Raw genomic sequence first — 19,935 nt, 5'->3', positions numbered from 1 at the left:
TTCTTGGAAGACCTTGAATCAAAAATGTTTGGGTATAAGAAAAATAGCACTGCACAGGACACAATTCTGATCTCCCAGGGTTCACAGATTTGGAAGGCACTGTACCATATATAACTGTAGAAGACAGCACTGAGATACTGTAGCTGCTGCATCAAGGTCACGGTGTTCTGGGATCCAATTAAAAATGATGCAAGATAGGCAATTTAGGAAAGAATTCGCATAGAGCTCAGGAAGAAAAAAGTCATGTGCGTTATGAGCTCAGTTATTTTGTAAGATTAGTTTTTCACTATCTCATGATCTTGTAATAAAAACACAAAGTATTTTAAACACTTGATTTGCTTATTGATCAGAACTCTGAGACCTCAGTTTCTAAATCACAGTTGCAGGCCTGTCTTCATTTAAAAGCCAAGCTGTGTGCCTGCCTTGGAGTTTGTATGATGTGCAAACTGAGCTGTTTGCAATTGGTTGTGAATTTGGTGAGCGGGCAACAGTGAAACCTGGCATGGGGCATGCCTGATTCTTGGAAGCCCACCTCCTTCCCTGGAGGTGCTGTGAATGGAAGGCAATACTGGCACAGGTCCTGTAACCCAGAGCGTTGATTCTCACCTCCCGCAGTGTAACTATTGTGCTCATTTGGATCACTGTGCTATCTTTGATTCCCAGAGCCTGTATGGAGGTAATGAGGAACCATATGAGCTGAGGGAATTGCCTTTTGATGTAAAACCTGATATTTTTGAAAGGGGGTATAATGGGCCTATTCCTATCCTAATTGTCTCCTCTTTTCTATCTCATGAAGGACAAGGATTAAAGATTTAGCTATCTACTGTATTTTAAGAACTGCTTACGTTGTGCTCTGTAAACTGAAAACTTCTGCTGGCAAAGAGGTTTCATGGATGCTTTGTGGATGGTCTGTATGTAGGTATTGCTAGATTCATGACCTGTCAAAGACTTGGTTCTCTTGCTTGGAACCAGCTGAAGAGTGGTTTGCAACACTGTCTTAGTACCACAGTGTTTTGGTCTCCTTTTTCTTTTCCCATTCCTTCTCCTGAGGAGTTAGCTAACCAAGAAAGCCAAAAAAAAAAAAAAAAAAAAAAAAGGAAGAGGGAGCACAAGAACAAGAGGAACAAGAGCAGGAAGGGATCAAGGTGAGGACATTGAGAGGATCAGTAAGATCAGTAAGAGAGTCAGTAAGCAGATGAGAAATGTCCAGCAGACTTTGGCCAGTCTTTGAGAAGAAAACAGAAGGTGGTGGTTGCTGTAGTCCTTTACTCACATGCAGGTCTCTATGTCTGCTGAGGAAGTCTCTGAGGCATGTTCATGCTGCTCTGCCACATGCTGAACAAAACTGTTACGGGAATACCTAGGAAATGTGCCCTGATCCTCCACAGGTTGTAGTGATTATGGGTGTCCTTAGTTGATGGAAATTGGTCTATCTCCAAGGCAGGCAGTGGAACTGCAGCAGCTGTGGCTGCCTGCGAGTTGGATCTGAAATTTTGTAGGATGGAGTGCGCTTGTGGGTGTTGCTGCAAAAATGGCAAGGGAGGCAGGACACCCCTTTCTAGCAATAGTCAAAGGGCTGTTCTGAGGGGTTGCCTTCTCCTGCTTGTTTAGGTAGGAGAGATACTGTCTTCTAGCATTTCTTCTTTCTAACAAGGTAAAATACAAAGAAACCCTGTGTGTGTCCTGTGGGCAGCTGAAGAGCAGAAGTCCTAGCTCTGCCTTAAGAGGGGCTCCGTTGGTGAAGGTTGGGGAGGCAGCCCAGTAAGGCCACCTTATAGGTGCCCTCCTATAAATCAGTGTGGGGCTGTGGCGAGGGCCAAAATAAATAGCTAGCAAAACCAAGGCTGTCCTATAACCAGCCTCAATAAATGCCAGGCAGAAATTTTCCTTGAGATTTTCTGTATCTCCAGAGGTTGCAGTGTGAGTGGGATGGAGGGGGAAGGGTGCAAATAGACCCTGTGTGGTTTCATACTTCCTTTATTCTCCTTATCCTTTGTTTTTTGATGATAAAAGAGCTTTATGTGGCTATTGTAGCAAAGGAATTGGTGAGTCATAAGGTTTGCGACTTCATTTCCCCCTCCACTCTTTACACATTTTTCCTGGTGGTCACATCTCTCTCTCCCCTTCAGTCTCCCCCCCTCTGCTAGTGCAGCAGGACGTGCTGCACCTTTAAGAAGTGTTTTTTTTTTCAGAAGACTTATTCCTGAGATTTGGCATATGTTGAGGCATGCCCTGAGTTTTGTGGTGTGTTTTATGAAAAACTACAGTGCATTTGGCTAGGGAGGGTTTTAACTCCTTTCTGCCACAGGTGCGCTTTGCCTCTTGGAGAGCATGCACTGTTCGGCATTTCCATAGGGATTTCTGCTGTTTTCCCCTAATGAGAAGAAGGGAGATAAAGTGAATTAGCTTTTTTTTTTTTTTTCCCGGTTAAAATTTATATTTATTGAGTTGTTTTTTTCAAATGCCAAGGCTATGGTGGATAAAGCTGACCTAGCAAATTCTCTTCCTGATTGCATCCCCACACTTACACGATTCCCGCTGCAGTGTTAACCTGGCCTTGCAGTAGCAGAAGAGTACAGCCAGAGACGTTGACCTGTAGTAGTCACAGCATTGGCAGCTTTATTATGAATTTCACATAACTGTGAATATCTTCATGTTCCTGCTCATGAACGTTACTTTTTGCTTCCTTTCCTCTCTCACCCGTCAACAAGAAACTTGTAAGAAGACAGTAAAATTGTACTGTGAAGATTAATATGTTAAGTAAAAACAGTGTAGGTTTTTTTTTTTTTTTGGCACATCACATTCTTTTGAAAGCAAGAGAGTGTTTGGGGAGCTCTGTCTGGATTTTATTTTATTTTTTAACATTTGCAGGGGGCAGCAGCACAGACTTTCAATCCCAGCTTCCAGTGGAAACGGTGCAGGCGTTACAGGCATACCAGTAGGTAGCTGCAGAGTTACCCCTGGCAATTATTTCATAAGCTGTGCATGCTCCAAGGTCCTGGGTCTGTATGCTAGCACTGCCTTGTAATAATAGTGTAAAACCTCTTGGATTGTCAGCATGTATTCATGTCCTTGTGCATTGTTTTAGGCTTCAAGGCAGCAGGCATCTCCAGGCGAGCAGAATGCTGTACCCGTATACAGGATTCCTCCTTCATCTCCGGCACCATGGAGGCTGAGGGACTTACCTCGCAGTCACCTGCGGGATGTGTGGCCCAGAGATGAAAGAGCAGTTTCTAGTAGAGACAGGCCTGCTTTTATGAGGAGAGATATTGGAGGGGAAGGGAGGGAGCAGGCTCTAGGGCTGGATTTTCCTGGCACACTGAGATTGTTGCGGGGCTTTGATTAAATCACTTAACCTTTGAGCCGCAGATTCCTTGAGAGTAAAACAGTGTTAGCACAGTGTACTGTGTGGTGGGGTTAAACGAGTTAATGTAGCAGTACTTTACAGTCTCCGCTCTGCAAATGTGCTGAGCGCGGTTGTTCTATTTAAGAAGCTTGTAGTATTTGCTACTGAGCCCATGGAGGGTCCCCGCCTGCCCTCCCCTCCCTCCCAATTAGCCCCGTTAGTGCTCTTACCCCTCTTGGTGGTCAGTAGCGAGCAGCCCCTGCCAGTTAGCTCCCTGGTCTCAAAGCAGTGCTGGATTGCGGCAACTCTCTTCAGAAGTCCTTTGGAGGAGCGACTGTACTGCAAGCCCTGGTGAGGAGCTCAGCCTTCTTCACTGCCCTCCGGCTGCCCCGGCCCCGCATTGTCCCCTCTGAAGCGTGCTGGAAAGGCGGCTTGAGGTCCTGGGCTCTCTTGGCATCCCTGCCACCCGCTCACCAGGTGGCCCAGGCAGGTCACGTCACCTTTCTCTTCTTCGCTGTGAATGCTGGAGTGTGGGATGTGTGTTTTACCTTCGTACCCCAGAGCTGTTCAGTCTGAATTAATGAATGCCGTGAAGTCAAGGATGCCTGTGGATGCACAGCACAATGTAAGTGTGAAGTATTGCTCTGTAATTGTGGGTGGAGGTAACCCTTGTTGAGAATGATTGATTTTTATCATAAGTCAACATTTGATCAGGTGGAATTGTAGGAAGCGTAGACAAAGCCTGCCCTCTGTTACCTCCATCAGGAATCTTTTAGGAAACAGGAATGCTGCTTCTCCCATGTGCTCTGTGCTTGCGTAGACACTGTCTAGTACTGGTTAAGGAGATTGATGGGGAGGCATAAAAATAGTCTGACTTCTATAGGTGTAATATTTCAACATACAGAGGGAAAGAGATTTTTTTTTTTTCTCTTGGGATTCAGTGTTTTATGGGAAAGCCAAGTACTGCTTTTTTGCAGCATTGTCGTGCATATCCAAGGTTGACACAGCAGCTCCTTGGGTTTGGGCATTTTAGCAAGTTGGGAATTTTGAGGAATAATAAAATTTAAAAAGCAGATGAAACATTGTTATGTAGCTGCTGGCATACTGGCATCATCAGGGTGCGGTTTATAAAGCCTCCGGTGCTGCCAAAGAATCAAAGAGTTAAAAATTCCAGAGGTTTAATCCAGTATAATACCATTTGCAAGGCCTATCAAATTCACAGCAAGTGAGCAGCAGAAAAGCAACCAAGCTGGGTGGAAAATGAAATCAGATGGAATTATATTGCCACAGGTTTATCTAACTAGTTGTTTCCCGTAGCAGCATAGATGCACATTTATCTGCAAAACTTGGATTGTGTTGTGCTCGCCTGCTCTCCCTGGCAGTATTATCCACAAAAATTGAGCGCCCTTCATCCTGTTTGAACAAAGCAGTGTTCTGCTGTATCTATTTTGGTCGCTGATTTGTATGCCATAGAAGCCATCTCATTCGGTAGAATACAGTGATATATTGTTGTGTTTGTTTTCATTTTGTTGCTGTGTACATAGTGCATTGTTGTTTGTTTTTTTTGAAGGATTTAAACATCTGGAGGAGACCAGGGATAGCAATGTTTTTGTCCATAAGTTAGATTTGGAACTGTAGGTCCCTTCCAAAGTGAAATGCTTTGGAGTATACCCTCTATTGTGTTACGAATTTGTATAGTTCAGATTTTGGGTTGGGAAGTACATTCAATATTAACACTAATCCAAGCATTTGGATAAAGCTACTATTACTATAACTAGTGCATGGTAAACATGATGTTTTTTTCCCAAGTGGTTCTGCTACTGCTTCTCATGAAAGTAATACCAAATATAAATCAGGGAAGTAAATATTTATATGTGATAAGCATAGCATAGCTGAGCTTTGGCGAGTAGTGAGAAGAATCAATTTTTATTAAAGCGTTTCAAGAACTGATGCACAGAGGGCAGATCTCGCTGTGAAAAAATCAGTTCTTCAGTAATGAAAGCTTTGAGATACTATTGCAATGCAAACAAATCCAAGTACAGCCTGGATCTAGGTGACAGATTATCACAGATGGAAATAGAAAGTGAGCAGAAAAAGAAATAAGTCCTGCTGTATTCCAGTCCCCTTCTCTGCAAGGTGACTCTGCGAGGAGCCCTCACAGCTTTCACCACCAGACTGTTTGCAGACAAACGCCACAACAATAGAAGAGCAGTTCTCGTGCTCTGGTTTGGTCTGTTACAAGCCATTTGTTTTTTGAGGAAGCTGATCGCAGTTTTGTCATGTTACTTCGCAGCCAATGAGCAAGGCATTCCTGGATGTGGAGCAGAACCTGGAGTGAGTGATAGCGAGCTTAGCATGGGCGAGGGGCTTGTAGCAGCATAGCTTTCAGCTCCAGCGCTGCAGTCAGAGAGATTTTCCTTTGAAGATAAGACACCTGGGGCTTTTGTAGAAACAGTACGCCTGTGCCTGAGCAGATCACAGGAGTGTGTGCATGTCTGTGTATGAGTGAGGCAGTGAGAGCGCCTGTGCGCGTTGTCGTAACGTGGCAGGGCACAGGCAGTTATGAAACTTTCCAATAAAGTCTCAGTGCATCGGTATTGGTTGCTTGGGTGGTTGTTGTTGGTTTAGTTTTTGTTTTGTTGTTTTGTGTTTTTTGTCAGTTGCCCTCCAGTTTCATTTCCATTCATGAGTGCAGAGAGAGAGCGAGGCTGAGGAGTGCTGGCAGAGCCCCCAGAGATACCCGAGGGGAAACGCAGGTCCTAGGGCAGGTGGAGAACCCCATGGCACCGAGTGCAGATCCCTGACTCTGGGGACAGGGACGGGGTGGGGTCAGCCCTCACGCTTTGGGCAGCTGCTGGTTGGAAGGGGCCCCTTCAGAGTGCCTGAGCTGCAGACGGAAGTTCAACTTTTGTTTTTTAAAAGGACTGGAGAAATTATTAACCACAGTTCATGACGTCAGAGTTGATCTGATTAAAGGTTTGTTTTCTTGCTGGCAGAGGTGTGCTCTGTAGAGACTGGTTCTCTCTTCTTTTTTTTTTAAGTTTCTTTTTTGAACAGCAAACGGAGGGAACTGCTGGCATTGCTGCTGCTGCTGCTCCAGCTGCGTGTGTGTGTGTGTAAACAGGATGGTGTATCTGTAGCCGCCACGCGCAAACACACGTTTGACCATGAGGACTCTTCGCAGGTTGAAGTTCATGAGTTCGCCCAGCCTCAGTGATCTGGGCAAGAGAGAGCAGGCAGCCTTGGATGAGCGGGGGACCCAGCAGCGACGGGCCTGCTCCAACGCTACCTGGAACAGGTAAGGTCTTGCACAGTGTCCTGCCCCCCCGAGTAGCCCTTCGCTCCTGCACCGCTGCTGCAGTGAAGGTACGGGTAGCCTTTGGCTGGCTGGCACCCCAGGGCAGCTCGCGCCCAGCTGGGGTGGATTACAGCACACCAAGGCTCCTGCCTTGGTAAGTTACATGGCACGTGCTCTTGAGGAAAAGGCCAGGGTAGCTTTTATTGCCGTGCTGTTAGCCTTTCTCTCAGGGCTGATAGCAAGCAGTGCTGCCTGCAGATGGCTCAGCCTGCTCTTCCTTGTGGTGGGCAAGAGCTCATTTCAAAGGATCCAGCTACAAATAAGTCTTTGCATCTGTCTCGATATCCTCATTCAAAGGGGATTTGGTTTATTTGACTTTTTTATAAAAATTAAGATTTGTATATATTTTTATCTACATAACTATATATATTGCTGATTATTGATACAGATACAATAAAGTACTCAATTTATTCACTGGAATGCAAAAAGCTGTGTGTGTCCGTGTGTGTGTGTAAGCACATGCACTTTGGACAGGGAAGACTAGTCCTTGATTGTTTTCTTTGCTGTGCTTATACATTTGAATTTTACTACTGTTCGATAAAAAACACGCAAACTTTTTCTTGTGAATGAGTACAGAAATTCAGAAAGCATCTTAACAACCGTTTAAGGACACTCTTAAAGATGAGTAAGTCTTTAGGGATTATATTCTTTTGCCTGTTTTGAAAATGAAATGTCATTTCCTGGGTCACAGCATGGAAAGTGTCATTCATGTTTTATAATTACATGGAGGAATCATAGGAAGAAAAATATTAGAGAACTACAGACACATTTTTAAAGGTATTTCAGTTTTGTGGAGAAAAAAAAAAAGAATTTTAAAATAGCACATCTTCCTTCCCTCTCACCCATTATTTGTGTATTCATATCTGTATTATGAATTAGTTGCTTACCACTAGCAGCACAATAAGCAGTGAAACCGTGCCAGTCATGAAAGAGACAACATTTCTGCTCAGAAAATGGTGCTATTTAAATGTCCCAGAGATGCTCCCACTGTCTGGATGACAGTGATATTTAGGGCAGGATTCGGCCACCTTGGCTCATGCCAGCTAGGGCTTTGCTTGCTCTGTAGCCCCACAGGAGTCAGCAGGGAGGGAAGCTGCTGCTTGGTGTAAACCGAGGTGCCTGAATAGGATCCTCAAAGCTTGTTCATGGTGGTGTGCTGACAGGGACGAACATTGCCAGGTCTGGTGGGAAGCATGCCGTGTAGGCATGTTGGAGCGGAGAGTGGGGTGGGCTGAGGGACCAGCTGGAAGAAGTCCTCCTTGGAAGCGGGAAATGTTCTTTTTCTCACCCGTATTTGCTAAGAAATCCAAACCGAAGGGTTTTACTAAGTGAGACAGGGCAAAAGGAGAGTTTGTTAGCTCTAATTTGGGCAGGACAGCCATAGCACTGGACAACAGCGGCGGTCAGTCAGCGAGCTGGACTTGTATTTGTTACATCAAAATGGCCAAAGAGCTGCCACATTGCAGCTGTTACTGGAACAGGTGCCCGCGAGCAGTCGTGTCGCTGGTAGCTACAAACCCAGGCTGGTAGCCTGCCTTGGTCTGTAGCTCAGGTATTCTGCAGGCTGAGGAATTGGAGCGTATCCTCAGGAAAGTCATGGCTGAAATGATGCGGGATTAGTCATGTTAGGAAGTTGTCCATGGTAGCTTCCCTGTGTCGCCTGCGTGCATGGCATGTGTAACAGGGCCTGGCCTGGACAGAGCTGGTGTTCCTCAGACTGAGCCCCTGACTCACTGAAATCTCGTGTGGGGTTTGAAAATATTGGGCTGTGGAAGGATGCTTTTTCCTCTGCAAAATTAAAACGCCCCAACAAAGAGCCAGCATGCCATGCATTGGCTTGTGGAAATATTTGTCCTTCCATGTGAATGAATTGCCTGTGCTGTTTGATTCTGTGCAGTACTGAGCATGAGATCTCGCTGATCAAGGAAGTTGAGACACACCAGAAGAGCTCTTCCCTCTCACCAAGCCTGGCTGTGCTATATTTAAATATGCTGCCGGTTTCTTGCTTAATGTTAGCAGCTGTGCCTGGGCGTGGGGTGCACGTATCTGCTTTTGAAAGAGGCTTTCAACCCAGTACACCAAAACTGATGTGGGGAGTGGGAGAGTGCAATCCCCTGGCAGGCCCTGCCCCATGTGAGACTGATGATGTGGTGCTGAAGGTCAGCCCTTTGAGGTGGAGCAGGGATGTTGGCTAGGCATGGAAACATGGCCAAGCTGGTGGAGCTGTGCTGGTAAGATCTTCCACAGATATCTGCAACGTCAATGTGGGCTGTCTCTGCCAAGGACAGATGCAGCTTCTCTTCTGCAATTAGATGTTGTGTCGTCGCAGCCTGGCTGCCCGGTGCTGTCCCCTTCACCACCTCTGCTTTGCACAGAGCAGTCTCTGGCCGGAGACTGTTCACCGCAGAGGATGCCTGTTGCTTTCAGAGACCCAGAGAACCTAATGACCGGGCTGGGTTTGCAGGAGACATGTAGTGCTCGTTGCTAGCGAGGATGGTTTCTTCCTCCCTGATATTTTTCCTTCACCTCCCAGCTAAAGAGCTGTAAAACTTCTTGACATTGCTAGATCAAAGGGAGGTCGGTGCTGACCTGCTGTTTACTACTATGCAAATCAGACTTTATATCACTGCCTCTTCCAAGTTTGCTTTCCCATGAACCCCAAAAGATCAGTTAAGCAGCTCACCGGTTGCGTGTTAACTAGCAACCCTCAGCAACATAGTGAAACAATACAGTTTCATTACAGCTCACAGAATTTGCATTGGATTAAAATAGCTTAGATTTTTTTCACTAGCGTTGTCTTCAGTTCCTTCCACCCCGCCCCTCCTGCTTCAGGCAAAAAATGAATGCTCAATGCTGACTAAACCAATTGGACTGAAAAACATGGGGTTTGTAATCCTGAGCTTGCTGCCCGGGGGTGGCCCCTCTCGGCAAATAAAATCCATCGAGAGGCTTTCATTCTGACTGAGCTAGCGCATACTGCCTAATAAGGGCTGGTGCTGCCTGAGCTCTGCTGTGGCTCTAGTGAAAGGCACTTCTGTCCTCTTTGCTGCATGAAAACGGGGAATATTGACAGAAACCTTGAAGGAGTATGAGGTAGTGATGAAAATGCGAAGAACTCAAAGATGAGATGCCTGTTACAGTAGTGAGACCAGCAGTAAAGCCAAGGAGACATGCAGAATCAGAAGGAGTTTAATGGTTTTGGGGTAATTTTACAGGCTTGTAATATGCACTATAACTTGCTGTAATATGACAGTCACAGTAAACATATTTCATTTCCTAATTAAATGTGAATGCTTTTGTCAGATCACAGTGAGGCTTTTGTAGTGGAGAAAAAGATCCAGACCAGCATATTTATCTACTGCTTCTACTGGGAAATTTTCTTTCTTCCAATATTTAGTGTTTATTTAGAAATATTTTGAAATATGCCTGCCTGTGTGAGGAGGACAAGCTTCTTTTTTCGTGAACCTTCAGATGGAGACCTCTTGGGAGCATTCTCCTCTCTGTGTGCACGGGGGGCAGCCAGAGACAAGCTGTGGGGTGGGGAAGGGGAACAGGGGACTTCCCACTTCGCCAAGCCACCACTGTGCCGTGCAGTATGCTTAGCCTTGATTACAGTAACAGAAAGTGATATGTGGGGAGAGAATTACTGCTCCCTGTAGCCCTCCAGATATATCTATACTTGTTTGAAGGCAGGTATGATTGGAAGCCAAAATGTCTGTAGTCTTACACTCTGTAGAAATATTAACTATTGGTAGCACCTCAGGGAAGTGCCTTCACCTGTCTGTCTCAACTTCTTCATAACTAAAAATAGTGTATATAGCTGGTGAAGTTAATGAACTAATGTCTCCAAAACTTTTTGAAGAGAAAATTTGCAGACCAGCTTATTTTCAGTTAAACGATCTAGTGCGTAATTGCAGCCTATCAGTCTTTGCAGATTGCTTTACCTTGGGTAGAAATTTTCAAAACATAAGTGAACTAGCAGCTGCAATCTTATTTTTGAAAGGGACAAAGCCTGTGGAAGTCCAGTTGGACTGAAGCTGTTCTGAAAGTAGGATTTCCCAGGTTGGATTAAGCTAATTCAGAAAAATGGGTGTTTATTCTGGAGCAAGGGTGTCCTCAAGGGGGTTTATCAAGTTAGTTACTGTGAATTAGCTATTCCAGATGCTGTCCAAAGGAAGTTGAGCCCTGTTATTTAGTCCCTTTTAAAAACATTGCCCTTTAACTCTCCATTACTAGCAGAGAGTGATTATTCATGCAGTATTGTTGTTTTTTTTGTCTCACCAACTTCACCTGGAGCATTTAAAAAAGGAGAATTTACAAACATTGAATAAAAAATGCAGCGGTATTTTCACACATGCTGCTTGCATACAAACATAGTGACTGCTTTAGAGAACAAAAATTACCTACCTGCTGTGCACAAGTAAAGGCTTGGGCCACACCTGCTTTGCCATGCAATACTGAACTGGGGGGACTGTGACCTGGTCCGGCCCAGTTTTGCAGTTGGTCCTCAGCCCTGCAGACAAACCGTTTCTGACCCAGCAGAAAACAGTGCTTTGATCACTATAGTTTTTCCTTCTTAGGAGCATCAGTGGAAGAACAAGGGTGGTATTTAAGGGCTGGAGGGAGCCAGCCTCCCACTCACAAAAGGCACTGGTGTCTGGTGGTCAGCTAGTGACTCAAGCAAAATGTATGCATTGGTGATATCGAGCTATACAGGCAGTGGCTTTCTATCAGGTAAAAATCAGAATAATAAACCACACCCTCCTGGTCTTGGCACTCATGCTATTATGCTGGTTGGGAGTGTCAACAGTGAGCGTCAAACTCTGTGCTTTGTGGATTTACACCTTCCAGATCCCTTTCTGCTAAAGCAAATTGTGGGGAAGCATGCGCTGTGTGTGCTGTAGCTGTCGCTCCCCATGTTTTGGGTGGCAGAACCAGAGCTCTGGACCTGCCACCTTCTCTGGAGAACTGGGCAAACCCAGAATGAGTAGTCTCTGCAACAAGCCGAAATTTCTTAGTCTGCTGGGTTGATTTTTGCTGCTGTGAGAACTTGCTCAACTATCGTTAGTTCTGTTTTGGCCGTCAGCTGCAATCTGTGGCAACCAAGGGATAGATAAAGTGCAATATATTGCTGGAGCCACCTGCTGTTCTGTCTTAATTCTACAGGGGAAAAAAAAAAAAAAAAAAGCCCTTATCAAAATATTTTTGGTCCTTTTTTTTTCTTCTCTCACTTCAAGATTGAAACACTGGCAGAATTGACACAACTCTGCAAAGTTCTGAAGTTTTTGTAGACTTTCATTTTCTACTTGAAACTGGTCTCAGCAGTTTCCTGATCTGGATTTCCAGTCCTAGACTCAGCCTACTTTGGGTATTCATCTCTCTTCCCTGAATACCCATGCCTGTGCCTCCTCCTGGGCTTCCTCCTGTTCCTCTGCTACTTTCTCAAAATGTTTTCTTCTTGCGGATACCAGCCATTGTCTTTAGACCAAGAATGGCCCATGACATACATTTGTATGAAAAGGTGCCCACACAATGTGTCTTAGTGCACGGACACGTACCAGTTGAGGAGCTGGCATATGCATTGATTCTGTGCTTTCAAGAAGTGCCATTGGAGGTCTTTTCCAACCTTTATGATTCTATGAGTAGTGCATTTTGTTTCAAATGTGCACTGCTCGGGTGCACAGAGCTTCCTAGTCCCCTTCTCCACCAGAAGATACTGATGGGGATCCTTAAGAAATTGGTCATTTCCTTAAACAGGAGAAAGTTTGGTGCTGCAGGAGTAGGAGATCACATTGGCATTTATGTGGAAAATGTGTCTCTTGGTACAATACAGCATACCAGAAACATTCATAACCCTGGACATAAAATTGTATGGTGTCTGGTCTTGACTGGAGATTGCAACCTTATTCAGTACTGAATATAGGCAGTCTGGGAAGAGACTTGAAGAGACTTTTTTTAGTCTCTTTTGGACTCTTTTTTTTTTTGTCTTCTCTCTTCTGCTTTATTCTTGTGCATGATGTTGAGCACGCATTTATACGCACAGTAACTGCGGGGAAGGTGTTCATATCAGCGCGAGTGCACCCACTATTAACTTGCGTGTTGTAAAAGAGTTACAGAAGGGAGTTTACAAAGCATTTCCAATTTAGCTTAACTATTAAAATGTAAGTTTAATTACATACATCATGACTTAAGCCTCAGTGGATGCTGGTTGCAGTCACAAGTGATCCACCCACCTCAAGCATCTTGCATGACTTTTGTGTGTAAGCAGCACCTCAGACTTTCTTTGCACCAAAAGGTTGTAGTGTTCCAACTAAACCCTTTTAAACAATCACTCATTAGAGAAACCATAGCATTACTTTGATTTAAGCAAGGGTTGTTTGGGTTTTTGTTTCTTTTCATTAGCTTAAGTTTACTAAGAGGATTGAAGCTAGCTTGTTATTATACTGACACCAACTTACACCACTGATAGCATACCTTTTATTCTGACTCCTCTTTGTTGCCTCCCAAGCAAGTGTTGAGATCACAGTGGCATGCCCACACTGCCTGCAGGCTGGGACATTCATCCGTGCACGAAAGCACTGCTGTCTGACATGGGAAGGAAGGGCAGGTGGTCAATGCAGCAGGGCCAAGACTTGTTTTGTGGACAAGGCAGCCTTCCCTCACTACAAGGAAGGTCCCAGGCAGATGAAAAGATCACCACTAGGATGTTTTAGGTAGGAGCAGTTCTACTACACAGGCAATAACTTAGATGCTTGTAGCCTGTCCCCTGTAGTTCTCATTAAAAAAAATCCTGCTCTGCGTTATTTCTTTGAGGAGTAATAGTGGACCTGCTAATCTGGAAAGAGAAAACCTCCCCCTCGTTTAGAAAGGAGTGCCAGAGAGAAAGCGAGAGAGCACACTAGCTTCTAGGAAAGATTTAGTCATTATTCTCTGCAGAAGGATGGTGGGGAACATGGCAAAGTTCATTTCCCAATCAGAAGAGCGTATAAAAACTGCTTGTTTTATTCACTACATTAATCGTACTTCACGTATGACTCATAATGTTAAAATACCCAAGTCGCTTCACTATATACCAGAGACATTTAGCTGCCGATTTTCAAATAACCAAAAAGAAATGTGGCTGTTTAAGCCAGCCAAAATAAGCTGGGTTAGACGATCAGTGTGTGTCTGTGCATGTAAGTACATGAGGGAAAGTAGGACCACCGTGTGCAGGAGAGTGCTTAACACCTTGTCAAAGAGCAGAAGAGAGAAGAGGATAAGGATTCCTATTTTGATGTGCTTGTGCATTTCTCCACAGTGGGTCATATCCTTCACCTGCCACTTTTAATTTTGTTTTTCTACAGATGGATGCAGATGAGCTTTTCTGGCAGTGCTTCTCTTTGCTGTTCAGTGTTGTTGGGTCTGCAGTTCTAATCTGTCAGCGAATAGCATAGTTTTACCTGCCAGCCCCCTCCTCTGCTCCCAGCAAGCCTTACAAGGGGTTGTCTAATTGTGGACCCGAGAAGGTTTAACATGAGTGCCTGCAATCTCCACGCACCCTCCACATCCCCCTCTAAGTGGGCAAATATCAAGCCTTGCTGTGGTGCTGCAGTGATCTCTTGGACTTGCAGGATGCTGTTGAATCCATCTGGAAGGCCTACTGAGTTCTCCTACCAGCAGGAAGGAGAGACCTTATGAACTCACCTTTAGCTCTTCTTCACAAGACAGGCCAACCCCAAATCCTGGTGCCTCCAGGCAAATCTGGTCCTGCTTTCCTTCCAGGGCTCAGAAGCTGGTTGTTGCTCCACTGCATCAGATTCCAGCACAGCATGGGCAGGGGAAGGTCAGCTGCAAAGTTCCAAAAAATACTGTTGCAGAGTCGTGGGTAAAACCAAAGCTCATGAAGGATGTGTACAGTGTAGCTTTTGATTGCGGGAAGATCTTTTCATTGGACATCCTAGGGGTGAGATTCAAGTTTGTGGCCCCCAGACGTGCTTCCTGAGCACCCCTGGTTGCTGCTATTGCTCGCTCCTGCTGAGTACAGGCTGGGAGGTGAATGCAGAATGAGAGCTGCACGAGGAGGTGGATGGTGCGGAGCGAGAAGACTTCTCCCTGTATTTTTTCTGAGTAAGCCCTAAGGCGTCATCCCCTTTTCTCAGGTGCAAAATTGAGTAGGAAGAGCCACACCCCAAAATCTGTATTTTCCTTTTGTGGTCAGCAGGATTGTGAGGAAAGAAGAAAAAACAGTGAAAATGTGAAGAAGCTGTCCATTAACCACAGTGACGGCATGTAATATTGCTATTGATAATCACACTACTACTTCTTGCTTTTATTATACATTTCTTAACTATATCTTAAAAAACCCTTCAGTGATTGTCATCTTTATTTCACACATAGGCTAACTGAGGCAGACAGAAATGGAGTAACTTAAAATTACTGTCAGGGAGCATGATGGTTATTTCAATAAAACAATTGTATTAGAAACCACGTGGCAGTACTATAAGCAGCAGAGTTGATAAAGGCTGCTTTCCTCTGTGCTAGCATCAGGAAGGTAAAGCATCTGTGTCCTTCCCTGTCAAGTAAAGGCTGAACTTACCCTTCAGTATGTTCTTGGCGGAGTCACTGGAAGATGGTCCTTCTTCCCTAGCTGAAACCTGGAAGACTGTAGTGTTTGAGGACTTAAGCTCCATGGTTAAATGTGGTAGAAATTGCCAAGCTGCTCCAAGAGTGGGGGAGTGAGAGTTAGCTGACGGACAGAAAGACTGTATGAGTCTCCTTTTCCTTTGGAATCCAAGATGAAATCTGCTGAGAAGCTGTAAAAGATAGCATTGGGTTGGAGAAAGGAAGGAGACTTCTACCTCCCTTCTGCTAATGCTAGAACAGATTTGGTCTCACCTTTTGTTGGCATTTCTTTACCTTTGTCCTCAGACCTAACCTCAGTTTAGGCTGATGTGTCATCACGTTAATCGTGTCATGTGTGTTTCAGGAGTTTCAGAGCTTCATCTTGAAGCACTTACTCATTTCAGTAACCCTTTGTGGTGTGGTTTTGTAAAATTCATGGAATTAGCAAACATCCCCCCCCTCCAAGCATGTGGGTTGCCCTGTAAAACATACAACACTTTGCAGGTTTTTGCCATTAGAATTTGTGAAGCTGGTGGACATCCGCCCCATGGATAGATGGTGTTGGGTACGTGACTTTCTGTTGAGCTATAGGACTTTGTTGCCCTCAATCCTGTCTTCAGTTGTGGCTGATTGCAGGAGAAATCACCCACCACTAAGCAACATCTGCTTACGGAACAGTTACAAATAGCATTGAAAATGAAAAGGGAGCATTTCTGTAGGACAGATGGTTGGCCTGTGCCTAGCACATTGCTTCGTAAGGCTGTCTGCCTTAGAAACTGTAGACTTGTGTTCTTTCAGTGCAGCCTTGATTTTTCTTTAGCTGAAGCAACATCATACATTTTTGAGAAATAAATAAAAGGTAATAGGAAGCAGTCTTTGTAGCTAATAATGCTGTAAATTATAGCCCTTTTCTATTTATTGCTTCATTTTTGAAAATGAATAAGAGAGTGATTAAATTGCTTGAAATTCATAATTGTCTAGTGTTTCTGTCTTTTATATTTTTTCAAAGAACTAACCATTTTTGAGATTCCAGTAACCCTGTTCTAGTAAAGGGGTATATTATTTGTGGATTAAAGTTCAGGTGCAGTGTCCAGACTTGACAAATGCTGATTTGCTGATAAAGAAATCAGGTAACCATAACTCAGACAAACAGATGCCAACAATGCCAGAAAGATCATCACAGATCTCGCAGTGAAGGTGTTGATTGTCTCTGTGGTGAGCTCACAGAGACAAAAATATACTTAATATACTAATGTACTAAAAATTATACTTAATTACCGAAAATATATGAACCTAATTTTTCTGAAATTACTGATTTCAGAGGTATAACTTTTGAAGTTGGAAAAAATATATAAAAAAAAAATATTTTCAACAATGTCATCTATTTTCTAGAGAACAATTCCCTTTAAGGCATCTGAGACTGAGCACCAGCAATCATCTGTTACTTTCAGAAATGTTCTGCAGTGTCTGGGAATATGTATTTGCCTTACTGTGGAATTGATACTCTTCTAAAATGTGATCTAGTGATAATGACTCCTCCTGTCCTCTTTCAGTATCCACAATGGAGTAATTGCCGTGTTCCAGCGTAAGGGTCTCCCGGACCATGAACTTTACAACCTCAATGAAGGAGTCAGGTAAGAGACTCGGCTCTCCAGGAGGTGTTATTAGCTGGCACGCACAGTACAGTGTGCTAGCACATGCACTTGAAACCTTCTACAGCAATATTGGGGAGAGGGAGGGGGGGGGTCCCAGTAGTGGTTTCAACCAGTACAGTCAGTTGGGGCTTGGTGAATAGATGTTGCTGCTGTGTCGACACTTTGCTCAGTAGAGTGAGATGGGTTCCTTCATCTACAGAAGAGAGATTGGGTTATGGGGAGGGCGGATTATTTCACAGTCTTTCTTGATGTGCTGGGTTGAAACTAGAGAAAGGAAAAGGTGGACCCTGTCCTGAACCTGTGGTAATGCAGCTCTGTACCACTACAATTATGCTGTCCTTTGCATTGGTGCTAAGCCTATCTCTGAGCTGCTTCCCTTGCGTGCGTGGAGGTTGTAAAGCTTCCAAGCACTCATTATGACAGGGCAAGGAAAGACATCATGCCTGGTAGTCCTTTACGTCTAGGTTCTCCATGCAGACTAAATATGCTCTAGATGTTATAAAGCTGTCTTGTTAGCGCAATGTCCTGAGTAATGTAGTTTAAGGTTCCTATTTCTTTCTCATGCTGTGCTGATACTGTTTGCAACAGACTAAATATAGACTAGTGAGGTATATAACAGGATTTTTTTAAAGAAAAATAAAGGTGAAAATCGTATCATTTGAGTCACTTAAGTTTTAGTTACAAAGACAAGTTTACCAAGACGTAAGTGCTGTAAATCCACATATCAGGTTACTATTACTTGTTGTAGTATTGATTATTACTTACTGTACCCTGTCTCACTGACAGGGGCAAGGTAGCAGAGCTCCTTTTAGAAACTTGTCCCAGTGCTTTCAAGAATAGATGATGGAAAACAAGCTGCATTTATAAAAGACAGACATCTTATTGTATTCCCTGGCTGTCTTCAGATAAATCCTCAGCAATTCCCCTTCCCTTAATACTTATTCCTGCTCTATCAGGGCACCAGAGAGTGACAACATCCACAGAATATCCAGAAAATGCTGGTCCAGTCTGGTTCCATTAATTGTGGGAATATCTTCAGAGAAGTCTAGACAAATTACATTTGGCCAGTGATCTCTCTCTCTTTCCCTCTCTGTCTTTTTGAAATTAAAATAAATTTACTCTCCAGTTATTTCTTATATCTCTGGGGAGAAAATGACATACAAAGAATAGCTTTTCTAGGATGTCTGTCAGTTAGCATGATACATCAATCATTTTGAGTTAGTTATTGGAGTAGTGGTTGATCATTATTACTGTAAGTGCAGTTAGGATTCTCTAGCTTTATCTGAATGACAAAGAATGGTAGTTCTGGGCTGAGATTTCCTGGACCAATGCACTTGCCTCAGGATGGTTGTCTGCTGGTGAGGAACAGAAAAAGAAATTATATGCTGATGTGACAGAGAGAAGTACAATCTTGTATGGACCAATAAACAGAAGTTAGATAGATGTTTGGTGAATTGTGTCCAGATTTTGCTTTCATTCACCTGGGTGTAAGCAATGCACAATGACGATGCTTGCTAATATAGCTGCATTGAATTTATTGCAACATCTGAAGCAGCAGAACAGGCAAGCTACCTACAAACTGTTTCTTGTTGTTGGGTTTTTTTCCCCCCATTTTTTGATGGGTTTTGCTGCCTCATGATAGGCCCATTTCTTCTTGTTGGTGTAAAAGTAATGCTTCTGTATTGTCATCTCCACTGATCATTTGGTTTTACTTTGCTTTGGAGTGAATAATGCCTGGCGGCTCACACCTGAGCGGATGGACAAAATATTGTGAAATCTAGACCAAGCTGCTGTCATAAATAAGGCATCAGCAGCATAACTCATGGTGTGAGTGAGCATGTGGTGGGATGCAGCATGGCTTTTGAGGCTGGTTCTCGTTGCTGTGTCCTTGCAATTTGTTATTTGTTCTTGTGAGCACAGCAAAGCCTGGCCCATGGGGGTTTCAGGTCCAGGAAATGTATAAATCTGCCCTTGTGGTTTGGGAGGGAAGAGCAGGAGAAGGGGTGACTCAAAGGAACCCCAGTCTAGAGGTTGTTCCCTCCTACCTCCTACTTGGCCTGAACATCCTTCTAAGTAATTGCCAAAATCCATCCTTCCTTTCAGTGACTACTTGGACTTTTTGTGAAGCTTCTCGGTGTGCAGTTCATTCATACAAAAAAAAAAAAAAAAAAAAGAGAGAAAACTGCAAATGGGCTAAGAGGGCAGAAAGCTCTGTCTCTAGAGGAAAGCATGGCAGCGGTATTTTTTCAGCATGTTTGTGCACACGTCCAGCCATGGCCTCCTTCCAAAAGCTGCACTCCTGCTGTGTGCTTTATTTTACTGCTGACCACAGTCATTAACTTTGTGGGGCCTCCTGACTACTTGCAACTGAAGTTCTTTCTCCTCGCATAAATTCAGCTCAAACCATAACTAAGAAATTACTGATTTCACACATACCAAAAATATCTGGGTTACTACTATTGATATTTCATTCAAAATACTTTCTTTGGGTTAATATTATTATTTAATGCAAAAATATCTGATTCATAAATATGACGTTAGAACTGGGACAAGTCTATATTTGCCTTAAGATTGTTCTAGATGCACTCTCCCTACAAGTACAGAAATAAAAAGGAACAAATAGCCATTGAATGCAGAATTTGCATATGGAAGTGTTCAGGTAAATGGCTAGTATCAATAACTTTTTTCGACATTTACAGAATGGTAAAAGAAGTTACTTTGTTTTAGCACTTTAATTAGAGCAGACTTGTGGATACTTTCGTAATTAAACCTTGGATGTCCAAGTTGACTCACAAGCGAAATGTTAATATTTGAACGATTACTTTACACCTGCGATGTTTGCACACCTTTATTTTGCTTCAGAAATGGCACATACATTCAACAACTGTAGGGCACACACATGGGCAAACATAGTCACATATGGCTTTCTCCTCTGAATATGCATCTAGAGGCTTTGTATGCTGATTATTTATGCA

At 43.8% G+C, this 19,935-nt stretch overlaps 1 protein-coding gene across 8 annotated transcripts in view; it reads left to right on the top strand.

The window, feature by feature from the left end:
• PRR5 (proline rich 5) overlaps positions 1-19,935 on the top strand; it is a gene marked incomplete at its 5' end in the record, with an annotated part of 95,158 nt that overhangs the window by 30,619 nt on the left and 44,604 nt on the right. For 5 of the 8 annotated variants that reach the window (XM_080577562.1, XM_080577565.1, XM_080577568.1 and 2 more), the window contains 2 exons: positions 6,531-6,644; positions 16,859-16,939. In XM_080577562.1, coding sequence (XP_080433688.1) covers positions 6,531-6,644; positions 16,859-16,939 — 195 coding nt within the window. Of the gene's footprint in view, positions 1-6,513; positions 6,645-16,858; positions 16,940-19,935 lie in introns of those variants that run through there. The other 3 variants (XM_080577563.1, XM_080577569.1, XM_080577564.1) reach the window with 2 other exon arrangements.

This window comes from Anser brachyrhynchus, assembly GCF_964034855.1.
Source record: "Anser brachyrhynchus genome assembly, chromosome: 1".
Classification (NCBI taxonomy): Eukaryota; Metazoa; Chordata; class Aves; order Anseriformes; family Anatidae; genus Anser; species Anser brachyrhynchus.
This window is presented reverse-complemented; position numbering and strand designations above follow the sequence as displayed.